At 38.4% G+C, this 15,140-nt stretch overlaps 1 protein-coding gene across 3 annotated transcripts in view; it reads left to right on the forward strand.

The window, feature by feature from the left end:
• prkar1b (protein kinase, cAMP-dependent, regulatory, type I, beta) overlaps positions 1-8,487 on the forward strand; it is a 33,733-nt gene extending 25,246 nt beyond the window's left edge. For all 3 annotated transcript variants that reach the window (XM_083565933.1, XM_083565934.1, XM_083565935.1), the window contains exons 7-11: positions 2,108-2,266; positions 3,203-3,263; positions 4,291-4,412; positions 6,107-6,188; positions 7,388-8,487. In XM_083565933.1, coding sequence (XP_083422059.1) covers positions 2,108-2,266; positions 3,203-3,263; positions 4,291-4,412; positions 6,107-6,188; positions 7,388-7,560 — 597 coding nt within the window. In that variant the 3' untranslated portion in view covers positions 7,561-8,487. The remainder of the gene's footprint in view (positions 1-2,107; positions 2,267-3,202; positions 3,264-4,290; positions 4,413-6,106; positions 6,189-7,387) is intronic.
• The last annotated feature ends 6,653 nt before the right edge of the window (positions 8,488-15,140 follow it).

Here is a 15,140-nt window from a genome sequence, read left to right on the forward strand (position 1 = left end):
TCTATCAGCTAGAATTCTGACCCTCAAAGACCTGTCAAAGACCCTTAAAATGTCCACCTTCACTACATTTATTATCCTAAATTAGATGCACCTGTTTGAGGTTGTTAGCTGCATAAAGACACCTGTCCACCCCATACAATCAGTAAGAATCCAACTACTAACATGGCCAGGACCAAAGAGCTGTCCAAAGACACTAGAGACAAAATTGTACACCTCCACAAGGCTGGAAAGGGCTACGGGGAAATTGCCAAGCAGCTTGGTGAAAAAAGGTCCACTGTTGGAGCAATCATTAGAAAATGGAAGAAGCTAAACATGACTGTCAATCTCCCTCGGACTGGGGCTTCATGCAAGATCTCACCTCGTGGGGTCTCAATGATCCTAAGGAAGGTGAAAAATCAGCCCAGAACTACACGGGAGGAGCTGGTCAATGACCTGAAAAGAGCTGGGACCACCGTTTCCAAGGTTACTGTTGGTAATACACTAAGACGTCATGGTTTGAAATCATGCATGGCACGGAAGGTTCCCCTGCTTAAACCAGCACATGTCCAGGCACATCTTAAGTTTGCCAATGACCATTTGGATGATCCAGAGGAGTCATGAGAGAAAGTCATGTGGTCAGTTGAGACCAAAATATAACTTTTGGGTCATAGTTCCACTAAATGTGTTTGGAGGAAGAAGAATGATAAGTACCATCCCAAGAACACCATCCCTACTGTGAAGCATGGGGGTGGTAGCATCATGCTTTGGGGGTGTTTTTCTGCACATGGGGCAGGGCGACTGCACTGTATTAAGGAGAGGATGACCGGGGCCATGTATTGTGAGATTTTGGGGAACAACCTCCTTCCCTCAGTTAGAGCATTGAAGATGGGTCGAGGCTGGGTCTTTCAACATGACAATGACTCGAAGCACACAGCCAGGATAACCAAGGAGTGGCTCTGTAAGAAGCATATCAAGGTTCAGGCGTGGCCTAGCCAGTCTCCAGACCTAAACCCAGTAGAGAATCTTTGGAGGGAGCTCAAACTCCGTGTTTCTCAGTGACAGGCCAGAAACCTGACTGATCTGTGTGGAGGAGTGGGCCAAAATCCCTCCTGCAGTGTGTGCAAACCTGGTGAAAACTACAGGAAACATTTGACCTCTGTAACTGCAAACAAAGGCTACTGTACCAAATATTAACATTGACTTTCTCAGGTGTTCAAATACTTATTTGCAGCTGTATCATACAAATAAATAGTTACAAAATCATATATTGTGATTTCTGAATTTTTTTTTTTAGATTATGTCTCTCACAGTGGGCATGCACCTACGATGACAATTTCAGACCCCTCCATGATTTCTAAGTGGGAGAACTTGCAAAATAGCAGGGTGTTCAAATACTTATTTTCCTCACTGTATATATATATATATATATATATATATATATATATATATATATATATATATATATATATATATATATATATATTATATACTATATCATTATGATCACCTGCCTGATATTATATTTGCCCTCCTTTTGCTGCCAAAACATTCCTGACCCATTGAGCATTAACAGCATTGACTTTAATTTGAGCTACAGAAGCTCGTCTGTTGGATCGGACCACACGGGTCAGCCTTCGCCCCCCACATGCATCAATGAGCCTTGGCCGCCCGTGACCCTTTCACTGGTTCACCACTGTTCCTTCATTGGACCACTTTTGATGAATACTGACCACTGCAGACTGAAAACAACCAACAAGACCTGCAGTTTTGGAGATGCTCTGACCCAGTCTCTAGCCATCACAATTTGGCTCTCGTGAAACTCACTCAAATCCTTTACGTTTGCCAATTTTTCCTGCTTTTAACACATTACTTTTGAGGACAAAATGTTAACTTGCTGCCTAATATATCCCTCCCAATAACAGGTGCAATGATGAAGAGATCAAGTTGAGAAGATGTTTTAGATTGGTTATAAAGGCATTTAACCTTATTTCATTATAGATTTTGAATTATCTTCTGTGATTTACAAAAAAATCTAAAATACATTGTAGAAAAAACATTGTAGAAAAATTATTATTATTTAACATTTTTATTTTTATTTTTAAGTAAATCTTTCTCTGTCTCTCACCAGGTATATGTCAATGGTGAGTGGGTGACTAGTATTGGAGAGGGTGGAAGTTTTGGGGAGCTGGCTCTGATCTATGGAACTCCACGTGCTGCCACTGTTAAAGCCAAGACTGATCTCAAGCTTTGGGGTATAGACCGTGACAGCTACCGGCGCATCCTTATGGTAAGAACAGAGGTTCTTAAACTTTTTAAAGGACCTCCTCATAATTATAACAGTGATTAAGTATATGCTTTCTATAATTTGTGGACTTCCATTGAAACTACTTGTATAAAATTGTTTACTTAAACATTTCAAATATTCAAATAAATCCATAAAGTTTTTCTGCATGCTGGGCAGAAAGCAGCGGGAACCATTTGTAAAGAGAGGTTTTTCTAAATAAAGAGATTCATAACAGATTGTTGTACTATGTCACAATTGGAGTTTATTTTTTAATATTTATTGTTAAAATAAATAAATAGTAAATATTGCTTTTTTAATAAATGATGCCATTTATACCCTGAAACTGAGGATGAAAACCCTGAAACGTTCTATAAATCATTTAGTGAAATGTAGCAGGAAAAAAGTGCAGAAAGCATAACTATATAACTATATACTGTATAACTATAGATTTACTGTCCTCTTAAAATAACTAAACATACAGCCATTATTGTCAAAATAGCTGACAACAAAAGTGAGTACACCCCACACGTTTGTGAGATACTGTTTATTCTGAATACATTAGTTAAATACAAGAAAAATGTATAGACTAGAAAGAATTCTCTAAGAAAATCCAAAATTATATTTAAGCAGAGGCAGCATTCCCAAGTCAAAAGCAAGCATTATAAAGATATTGTTCACATATGCGAGACTAGCACTTCCTCATTCCTCAGAAGCTTTTATGCTCGTTTTTTTACACCATCTCGCTCTCCACTGCGCTTACTGGACTTGTTAGAAGGGACATGGCTGTCATCATTATGTATGAAAAATTCTCCCTTTTGAATAGAGAGGGAGGAAGGGTACACATCCACTGACACACATTAGCGAAAAAGCTGTAGGAAACTAAAATTAGGCGAATTAATGACCAGCTAAAATCTAAATGTGTGGCTCTTGTCTTCCCAGGGCAGTACACTGAGAAAGAGGAAGATGTATGAAGAGTTCCTGAGTAAGGTGTCAATTCTTGGTGAGCACTGCTCTGAATACACACATACTGTGTGTACAGGGACAAACTTACACTTATAAAGAACATCTTACCACGTTATCTGTGTAAAGCTGCTTTGAGACAATGTTCATTGTTAAAAGCGCTATTTCAGCATCTACAGAAAGATAATCATTATTACTCCTATTACAATTTCCATTACCTGTTTTGTTAATAGTGTGAAACAGTTGAGAAGCAGATCTGGGCTTATTGGTATATAAGTTAACTAAAAGACAATTTTTGTTTAGACATGCTTTCATAAACAAGACATTATTCAACACCTTCGCCTTCGGGGAGAGGCACTCAATTCAGTGTGGATCCTTTGACGTCAAAGTACTGAGGGGTCACATGCTGTGCCTCAAGCTGATAAGCATCTGCACAAGCATTAGGCTGCTGTATCCAGCCTGATAATCTGAGCATGAGTTTGGGGCATGCAAACAAACCCTGGGCCCAACTAATGCACACATTTTCAGTAAAAAAAAAGCAATGTATCACCACATTATTTGTAAAAAGCTGCTTTGAGACAATGTTCATTGTTAAAAGTGCTATACAAATAAAAATGATTTGAATTGAATTAAAATCCCAGCAAAGCACAAATCCAAAACCCTTTTCCATAACCCTGTTACACATATGATTAGCTTCTCCTTAAAGAGCTTTTACAGCTTATAGTGGGCCTAGATTTAGTTTTGGGAAATGCTTTAAGATGCTTAAAGCTTTAAAACCTTTTTTTAAGCATGGAGAATTTGGAATGAAATTTTTTTTTAACAAATTATTGTATAAAGTGTACATTTTACTGACAAACCCATTTATTTCAAAGTTCTTACAGCTCCACAGTTAATAATGGATTGAGCCTGCCCTGAAAAGAACACTATGCCTCTTCCTATAATACATGAATTAAATACCTTTTATATCTGTTTGTCTGTCTGTCTCACACAGATGCAGTTCCTGCGTGGCGGCATATTTAAATAGACTGTAATATTTGCTCATGTTTCTTTTTTGTGTATTGATTCAGAATCTCTGGAGAAGTGGGAAAGGCTGACAGTGGCTGATGCTTTGGAGCCTGTACAGTTTGAAGATGGTGAAAAAATTGTAGTGCAAGGAGAACCAGGAGATGACTTCTTCATCATCACAGAGGTGTGTTTGTGTAGGACTAAGTCACTTTGCACCTTATTGATTTTTTTTCCTCTGCGAGGCCTGTTCCAAGTGGAACCCATCTTGGAAAACCTCTGTATGACCCTGCCCAGTGTACTGTATCTTGGTTTAAGTGTGTTACTGGTATTTCTATAACATCTATAAATTGTCCCTTGAGAAGGTATAATAAAATGGTTGCTGAAATTTCCTCTGGATCCTGGACCTTTTGACTGGAAGACCTCAGGCAGTCTGGGTCGTGACCAGCATCTCCAACACCACCACATTCAGCACTGGGGCCCCTCAGGGCTATGTACTCAGTCCCCTGCTGTTCACTGTGCTGACTCACGACTGTGTAGCAATGTTCAGTTTGAACCACTTCATTAAGTTTGCTGATGACACGACCGTGATGGTTCTCATCAGCAAGAACGATGAGTCAGCATACAGAGTGGAGGGGCAGAGGACTGGTGTAAAGCCAACAACCTCTCGCTGAATGTAGACAAAACAAAATAAATAGTTGTTGACTTCAGGAGGACACAGATTGATCTCTCCTCGCTAAATATAATGGCTTCTCTGTGGAGAACATAGAAAGCACCCCACCTTGTCCTTCAACAACGGCTCCATAACATGGATAGCCCAGCAGCGTCTCTACTTCCTGAGAAAGCTGAGGCAGGCACAGCTTCCACCACACATCCTTACAACCTTCTACAGAGTTACCATCGAGAGCATCCTGAGCAGCTGCATCACTGCCTGGTTTGGGTATTGCACCATCACAAAACCCTACAGTGAATAGTAAGGACATTGACACCACACGCTGCATCCAAAAAACAACCAGCATTGTAGCTGGCCACACACACACCCCTCACACACACTCTTCTGTCATCTGCAAGAGGTACAGAAGCATTCAGGCCCTCACATCCAGGCTGTATAACAGTTTATTTCCACAAGGCATCAGACCCCTTAAAATAAGGGTACTGACCTGATACACACACAATCCACAGGAAGGGAAAAAAAAACACCTCTGTTTGCACAAACTGCTGTTGGCACACTTTTGTTGAACCAAAAGTTCACATCTAGCCAAATATTTACATGTACTGTATTTGTTTTTTATTTGTTTATGGACAAACTATTTGCACAACCTTCTGTACTGTACTGGATGGCGCTACTGTGTTATTGCTTTTCCTTGTCTCATTGTGTCTTTTTTTTGCACTAAATGTTAGTTTAGAGTTATGTGTAGTTCTGTGTTTCTTTTGTGAATTTATGTTGTTAATGTAGCAATTTGGTCCTAAACGTTGTTTCATTGTTTCGTTTCACTGTGTACTGCACTGTATATGGATAAAATTACAATAAGGTCTACTTGAATTGACTTGAAATGTGAGGGGTGTACTCACTTTTGAGATAATGTGTGTGTGTGTGTGTGTGTGTGTGTGTGTGTGTGTGTGTGTGTGTGTGTGTGTGTGTGTGTGTGTGTGTGTGTGTGTGCTGTTGCAGTTGATTCATACATGTGTACCACATATAGTACAGCCAAATCTCACTGGTGCAGAGATTTGTTTCTGTGAAATGTAAAGTGTGAGATTTTCTTTGTAAAAAGCAAATAATCTAACTTCTCTCTCTCTCTCTCTCTCTCTCTCTCTCTCTCTCTCTCTCTCTCTCTCTCTCTCTCTCTCTCTCTCTCTCTCTCTCTCTCTCACATTCCTAAGGGCACAGCATCTGTCCTGCAGCGCAGATCTGACAATGAGGAGTATGTTGAGGTTGGCCGGCTTGGACCCTCTGACTACTTTGGTGAGTATTTACAGATAAACCACAATGGCCTTAACTTCATTTAATTCCATTCAGCACAAGCATAACAGTTCAAGAAATCAGTGTACTGTGCAATAAATTCATCACAAAACACTGCATAATATTATTAGAATCAATATATATTCCATCTTTATTAAGCCCACACATCTTCCTCTTAAAAAGCCACCAATTTATACTATATGGCCCAAAGTGTGTGGATGAAGCACTTACCTGATCATCACACAAATATGCAAGTTTTACACTGTACCATTAAGAGTTCAACTGCAACTTAATGACAAAAATTTGCACAACCACATTCCAAAAACTAATGAAAGACTTTATTTAAAGACTGGTGACTTTTGTACCTAACAATCCAATTTTTGTCATTTTTTTAAATACTGAAGAACGTCTGGTTCCAATATCCATGCCACGTTTAAAGTCACAGAAATCACACTATATAACCTGTACTGTATGTGCATTGTGTTTTGCATCGTTCCTCTGCCACATGATAGTTAGATTGAATATATCACTGCATGAATATACAGGTGTACAATGGTACATGATAGGTATGGACAAAGGTTCGTGGACACTTTGTGAACATAAGATTGGTGTGTGTTTTATACATATCCCATAATACTTTTGTTCTTATTATCTTCTGGGAAGATGTTCCACTAGATTTTGGAGTGTGCTTGTGGAGATTTGTGCTCATTCAGCCACAAGGGTGTTAGTTAAGTCAGGTACTGATGTAGGTAAAGTGAGGAGGCCTGGGGTGCAGTCAGCATTCCAATTCATTCAAGGTTTCAATAGGGTTGATGACATTGCTCTAGAGAAGGAAATCTTACACTTTAACCCATGTAAATGTGAAATGTAAACCCATGTAGGAAAAATTTCATGCTACCACATCCAAAGACATCCAACTTTGTCTCCAACTTTGTAGTAACAGTTTGGGGATGAACCACATATGAATGGAATATTCAGGCATCCCAATACTTTTGCCCATACGGCATATTGGCTTCTGATGTCATCTTGTTGCTATGTATCACAGAGCACCTTTAGAGATTATATAGAGTCAGTGTGTCAGTGGTTTGGAGCTTTTTTGGTGTACAAAGAACTAACATCACATTGAATGAACAACATCTTATATATTCAGCATTGTTTAAAAGGTAGACAGAATATAACTCATTCTGTGTATTTTTCTGCAGGTGAAATAGCACTGCTCCTGAACAGGCCACGTGCAGCCACCGTGGTTGCCCGAGGCCCGTTGAAGTGTGTAAAGCTGGATAGACCACGCTTTGAGCGTGTTCTAGGGCCCTGCTCCGAAATCTTGAAGAGAAACATCCAGAGATACAACAGCTTCATCTCTCTTACTGTCTGAGCCAACACACCCATGGCCTCCAGACTTGGTTACATAAAATACTTCAGGATAATTCACTTTACATTTATTTAAAAGGTTTTAACTTGTTTCTCTGTAAATCATTTATGTAACCAGGCTTCTTTTATCTTTTTCTTATTCTAACTATATGTTTTGTGTGCCAAAAATGAGCCATGAATAATGGATTGCAAGCTGTATCTGTTTTACTTCTTTTTCTTTTGTACTTGTGACATCATGTGGTCTTATTTATTAATAATAATTCCTGAAGGGTGTCTGCCAAATGCCATAATTGTAAATGAAGAGGTGGATCGGAGAGGATGTGTACATTATGTACAGTTGCATGTAAGTCTGTGTGACGTGTGAAAAGAGCAAGTCTGAGACTGGTATGTGCTTTAATTGTATATTGACTTTTTATTCAGATTTTAATTTGTATGCCATATGGTATGTCATTTTTTGTGTGTTTCTTAAGACAAATCTGAACCGGTCAGTTCTAGTATTTTCATAGTATATTTGCATACAATCAGGGGATCAAAGTATAAATCTTGGAAACTTCACTACTGTGAATCTCCAGTTTATAGAAATATGAGCAGTAGGTTTTGTGACCTATTAGACCTAAGACCTATTTTATTTTTTATTCTGGAGTGTTTGCTTGCTTTATCCTGATGTTTCATGAAAGCTTACTTGTTTGATGTTTGTTGTACAATACCATTATTTGTTTCAAGTAAAGAGTGATTTTATAGCTTCAATACAGAAAAAGCAAATGCAGACATACAGACAATCCATTTGTCCATTTACTCAATATATTCTCTCAGTTTATTCACAAGATTAAGTCAAATACGCAGAAAAATTAAGTAAAAAGTGAATTACACGTCTTTACCCTTTTGTTCTTTACTGCATTTCACCTAATAAACAGTATGGCAAAGGAATAAATATGTTTATCATTTTTTTTAATTATCTCTTAATTATTTTGCTGTTGATTACCACAAATAATAATAAATTATATTTAGATCAAATACATGAAGCCTGTTACAATTATATTATTATCTAATCAATTAATTCACCACAGGATTATTAAGGATATATGTATTGGTACTAATTTATTATTTAAAAATATACATTTGTAAGCTATATCTATAGAGTGAAAATGTCCACTGTTGAAAGTGCTACACAGATTCAAAACACTGAATTGAATTAAATCATGTAAGTGGCTTTACTTTCATTTCAACCCTATAACACATATTCTCTCATGCACATGGGAAATATGATTCACGGTTAAATGTTTGCCTGGAATCCCAGCTGAAATCAGCACAAACGTCAGTTCAATCTGGTTCAATTTAATTTTGTATAGTTACAAAGATGATTGTTGGTGATGTTTCAGTTGTCCAGTACCCTAATCCATAGAAATAAAGTAAACTCCTAATCCTTAAGTGACAGTGGTAATAAAGTAGATAGTAAGAAAAACAAGAATCTTAATGAAAACTGTCTACTATTGAATACATGTGTAATGAAGGTAAAATCAGAGGTGGAGTGTACTGTAAATTAGTAAAATAACATGGTAAGCTTTAACAAGACATTAAGAAGTATTGCAGATGTCAGTATACCTTCCATTCTACTGTGTTGATACTCTTCCTTTTTTTTGGTCAAGTATTTGGACTAAGAAGGAAGAAACATATTTTTGAGTGTGAAGCCATGGAGTCTGTAATAAAACAAACAAAAGAAAAAGTGTAAATAACTGTATATAGTATAAACCTTCCTTTCAACTACTACAAAAATCGGGCAAATGAGGCCACGAATCAGGAGTTTCTTTCATTATTTATTCCTCTCAAAATCTTCTGCTTGCTGTTGTACTGATGCTGAACTGTAGGTTTGTGCTAATTAGATACCACCAAGTGGAAACCAAAACAAGTTCCAAACAGAGTGCACTCTAACCTGTTCTTCCCCAAACTGAAAGCACAAAGTTGAAGGCACACAATGTCTTTGCATATAGGTATCACGAGCAAGTCGTATATGTAAAAGGACTTGGTTTAGGGATTGACAGTTTTTATTCAAGACATTTAATAAGTGTTTCCGAGGTGTATTTTGCAACTGTTTTAATGCCCAGGGAGCAATAAACACCAATCAGCTGTATAAAACTTCGAATGCAGTCTGAGAACAAGAGATTGTGCCCTGGTATTACCAAGCTGCCAATCTTGGGGCCCTTGAGCAAGGCCCTTAACCCTCTGTGCTCCAGGGGCACTGGAGTATGGCTGACCCTGTACTCTGACCCCAGCTTCCTAACATTGCTGGGATACGCAAAGCAAGTATTTCACTGTGCTGTAAAGTACAAGTGACAAGTATTGAGCACCTTGTTTTCTTACACATTTCTTTATATGAAATTATCTACTGCAAATTTCTGACATACGGTAAATCTACAAAATGTTCGTCTTAAAAAGTAATATATGATATGAACACTAGATGGCACCACTACCCACCAGCACAGTGCCTGTTCTAAAGCAGAAGGTCTTAAAAATACTCCCCTGTTAGAAAATGCTACACATAATGCAAAGAGAAATGCAGTGCACTTTCAGAGCATAATCAAAGGACCTGATCGATTAGGAATGTTGTGCTTTTGTAAACAATGTTGTGTTCCAGTGGTAATTCATTCATCTTCTCCCGCTTATCCGTAATTCGGGTCGCGGGGGCAGCAGTCTAAGCAGATTCCCCAGACACTTCTCCGTGTCCAGGGTTCGGGCTGTTAAGGCCCCCGCCTTCGACTGCTGCCCAATCCTCTCAGCATCAGTCCCTTACGGTCCCTCCTGCAGGTGGTGAGCCCACGGGAAGGCGGCCCCATGCCGCTCCGACGTCACGGTCCCAGATTTATTTTTCTCGTAAGGGTCCCCTGGAGCATAGAGGGTTAAGGGCCTTGCTCAAGGGCCCAGGAGTGGCAGCTTGGCGATACCGGGGCTTAAACCCCCGACCTTCCGATCGGTAACCCAGCGCCTTAACCGCTGGAGCCATCACTCCCCCTTCTAGTGCTAATTTCATCACATATATATTTCTATGCTTTACAAATAGAAATGGTAAAAGTGGTAAAACATTAACCCTCATACAGCAGAAGGCAAAGAGACAGGGCTTAACATCTTTCACAAATGGTCAAAACACAAAATCATCTAGATAATTCTTTTGAGCTATCAAAGAAATGAAGCAGAAGTGGACGTGTGTTGCAATTGTCTAATTTAGACAAAAAAAAAATAGGTACAGTATCTCACAAAAGTTAGTACACCTCACATTTCAGCAATTATTTTATCTGCTCAAGGGACAGTATTAAATAAATGAACCTTGGATATATTTTAGAGTAGTCAATGTGCCGTTTGTATATTAGTACACAGTTCCTGTCCTCTAAAAATAACTAGACATACAGCCATTATTGTCTAAATAGCTGGCAACAAAAGTAAATACTAAGTGATAACAGGTGTATGTTGTTTAGTCATGCAAAGCCACATGTCCTATTCATGTTCATGTGTTTGTCTGCTTGACAGAACCATACAAATTTGTGTATCTTAAGTATTAGAGCAGATAGAATTGGGTGCTTTGACTACATTTCTCTCATACTGACCACTGGATGCTCCCCTAACTTATTTGAGATACTGTATTGTAGGTATTAAAAAAAATAAATAAATAAATAAATAAATAAATAATAATAAAAAAAATTAAAAAATAAATAAATAAATAAATAAATATATATATATATATATATATATATATATATATATATATATATATATATATATATATATACTATACTGGAGGATTTTGTATAGATTAACCCAGGGGTGTCCAACTGCGGCCCGCCATCCATTTTTAATTGGCCCGTATCGAAGTCTAAATATATAATGGTCTATGGCCCTCACATAATATTTGTATTGTACTTCTGAGTTTCAACACGGTCGTGTTACTGTCTTGAACAAGGCAGCACCTCCACAAAGCAACCATTTAAAGAAAAAATTTGCTGAGGGTCACCAGAAATGGCAGAACCAAAGAGACGTGCCAATCTGAGGCTGTCACTGAGAGAATTACCTGGCAACCTTTTTGTTAAAAATGAAATGAAAATCTACTAATGAAGAGCTGTGATGGAGGCTGTGATGGATTTTTTCTTTAAACATGTTCAATTATCAAACGTTATTTACCTGCATTTGATTATAAGGTCCCCTGGTGGTCTAGTGGTTAAGATGCAGCGCTCCCACCGCTGCGACCCGGGTTCGATTCCCGGTCAGGGAACCATCCCCAGCCACTCTTAGTGCCGGTCCCAAGCCCGGATAAATTGGGGAGCGTAAAACATGTGCCAAATTAAACGTGCGGAGGATCCGCTGTGGCGACCCCTAACGGGAGAAGCCGAAAGAAAGTTTATTTACCTGCATTTGATTAATTTTGCTAATATTAGTGCAATAAAAGTGAGGTAGTATATCTCACATCTAGTGAGTGGCCCAGTCCTTCATATATTTTTCTGTATGTGGCCCTCAGGAAAAAAAACGTTTGGAAATCCCTCGATTAAACATTGCTGTATATCTATTATTTTGCTTTGCTTTGAGAGAAACAGAACTAAGCCCTTTTTTGGTGAAAAAGAAAGGTGCACACTGTTCATGTAGTTAAGAAGAATAGACAGTTTAGCTTTCACATAAAAAAGACTGCCATATCCTTATCCTTTATAATTAACATCAATTACACATGAAAGTATGAGATTAATATCATACAAAAAAAAGATGACTAAGTGTTTGCAATAACACTATGTATATATGAGCTACATTTATGCTACTTCTGTAAAATGTACCACATTGGTTGCAGTAGATGACCTGGTCTGCACCTGAGTAAAGTTTTTATTGAGGTTTTTTTTCTTTCTTTTAGTTTGACCATCAACTTCAACATTATTCTTCAGTATGTTAAAATTTCCATTTAAGTCAAGTCAAGTTCACTAAAACTAAGCAGGTACTTTATCTATAAGGCTGGACTGCTCATTATGGAAAAGCTGAAATAGCAAAAACACGACTTGTTATCTTTATATTTTAATGTTGCACTGTCATTTAAAATATAGTAAAACTAATTGAATGTTATATTATAATGAATATATAAATAAAACGATATCTAATACTGTATTTAAATATTGTCAGTATGTGTACTTTCTGCACATGATTCGACTGCTCAGTGTTTTTTTTGAGCAACTGAACCCACATCCCATAGTGATTTATGGCTGTAAGTCAGTTCACATTCACACCATCAACCTGATCAGAAGCTCATTTGATAAGTGGGTGTAGGTGTACCTGGCAGTACCATTTGACAGGTGGTGAAAAATGTTCCATCTGTGCAGAATCTCACCAGTAGTCGAACGAAATAGAAAAGATTATGATTAACTGGTCAATCTTCCTCCATGTTAGCTGGATTTGTTAAGCAAATAAGACGTTCTGCAAGAAAACCACATGTAAATAAACAATTCTGAACAACTGTTATTTCATAAAAATTAAATATTTGGCTAATAAAATTTTTTTTAAAGGAATTTACCTGAAATGCAATGCATACATACTAGTAAAGCACATAGGAAATATGATTCATGGTTTAATATTTGACCCGAGTCCCATCTGAAATCAACAAACGGTTCAAACCAGTTAATGCAAGTGTAAATAACGGTATACAGTATACCCATAGGTATACGCTACCCAAGTTGTGAATGCAGATGCAATGATAAAGTTCTAGGAAGAACAAAAAATATTGTATTGCAATATTGCCATATTGGATTTCACTTGCATTTTGTTGAAAGTTTTACTTGTGGTATTAGAACATAGTGTAGGGGCTGGTGGCAGGACATTTTACAACCAAAAAAGTTGCTGACTAAACACTGGTAACATACACTATATGGAAAACAGTACTGGGACACATGAACTTTTCTACCGTATGTGTTTCTTCCCCAAACTGTAAGCACACCGTTTAAGGTTATTATTATAGGACTTTTTTGGGTGCAGCAGCATGAAATTTTCACTTAATTTGAACTAGCAAACCTAAACCTTATCCAGCATGACAATGCCCCTGTGCACAAAGCCAGCTTATCCATATACATAGTTTGGAGTGGAAGATCTTCCTGCTATAGAGCTCTGACCCCAACATTTTTGAACACCTTTAGGATGAATTGAAACACGAACTGCACCCCAGGTCTTCTCACTTCACCTACATCAACATTTTCCCAAAATAAGCTTTTGTCCATATAGTGTAGGGTCAGGGTGTCCTCATGACAAACTTTAGCTCTATCTGAACCCAAAAGTTCTCTGATCACAGGACTTTCCTTGTTGATACTTTGACCCAAGAATTTTTTTGTTTCTTGAGGCAATTATGAAAAGGTCTCTTTTCTTAACAAAGGTCGCAATTACAGTTTAAATCTATATTTAGGATTGTGTGAAGACCTTCTTCTTCTTCTTCTTTAACTTCTTTTGGCTTCTTGCATTGGGGTCACAACAGCGGATTAACCACAAAATCACTCTATCACTGCTATCACTCCACTCCACCCTGCCTGCACTCTTTTCTTCACTTCTCTAACACACTCTCCATTACTTTGCACTGTTGACCCTAGTTACCTGAACTCCTCCACCTTCTCCACCTCTTCTCCCTGCAACTGCACCACTCCACTGTCCTCCCTCTCATTCACACACATGTACTCAACCTGTCCATCTCTACTGCAAACAGGAAAGGGCTCAGCCTTGATGCAGTCCAACCTTCACCTTCCTACTGCACACTTAACTGCTGTCACACTGTTCTCATACATGTCCTGCACCACATATTTCTCTGACACACCTGACTTCCTCATACAATACCACAACTCCTCTCACGGCACCAGATGGTCACCTCTTCTCTCAGCCTGGCTTCCACTTCTCTTTCCCATAACTTCATGGTGTGACTGATCAACTTAATTCCCCTGTAATTACTGCAGGTCTGCACATCTCCCTTATTCTTAAAAACCGGTACCAGCACACTCCTTCTTCATTCCTCAGGCATTTTTTCACTTCCCAGAATCTTGTTAAACAATCTGGTTAAAAACTCCACTGCCATCGATCCTAAACATCTCCATGCTTCTACCGGTATGTATATATCTGGTCCAACCGACTTTCCACTCTTTACCCTCTTAATCGCTGCTCTCACTTCCTCCTTACTAATCCTATCCACTTCCTGCTTCACTATCTCCACACCATCCAACCTTGTCCCTCTCTCTCATTTTCCTCGTTCATCAGCTGCTCAAAATACTCCCTCCATCTTCTCAACACACTCTCCTCACTAGTCAACACATTTCCATCTTCATCCTTTATTGCTCTAACTTGCAGCAAATCCTTCCCAGCTCGGTCCCTCTGCCTGGCAAATCTGTATAAATCCTTTTCTCCTTCCTTAGTGTCCAACTTCTGATAAAGCTCCTTGTATGCCTTTTCCTTGGCTTTTGCCACATCCCTCTTTACCTGCTGCCGCATCTCCTTGTACTCCTGTCTATTTTTTTTTATCACTTTGTCGATCCCAATTCTGTTTTGCCAACCTCTTTCTCCTTCTGCTTTCCTGCACTTCCTCATTCCACCACC

The sequence above is a fragment of the Silurus aristotelis genome (genome assembly GCF_946808225.1).
Source record: "Silurus aristotelis genome assembly, chromosome: 17".
Lineage (NCBI taxonomy): Eukaryota > Metazoa > Chordata > Actinopteri > Siluriformes > Siluridae > Silurus > Silurus aristotelis.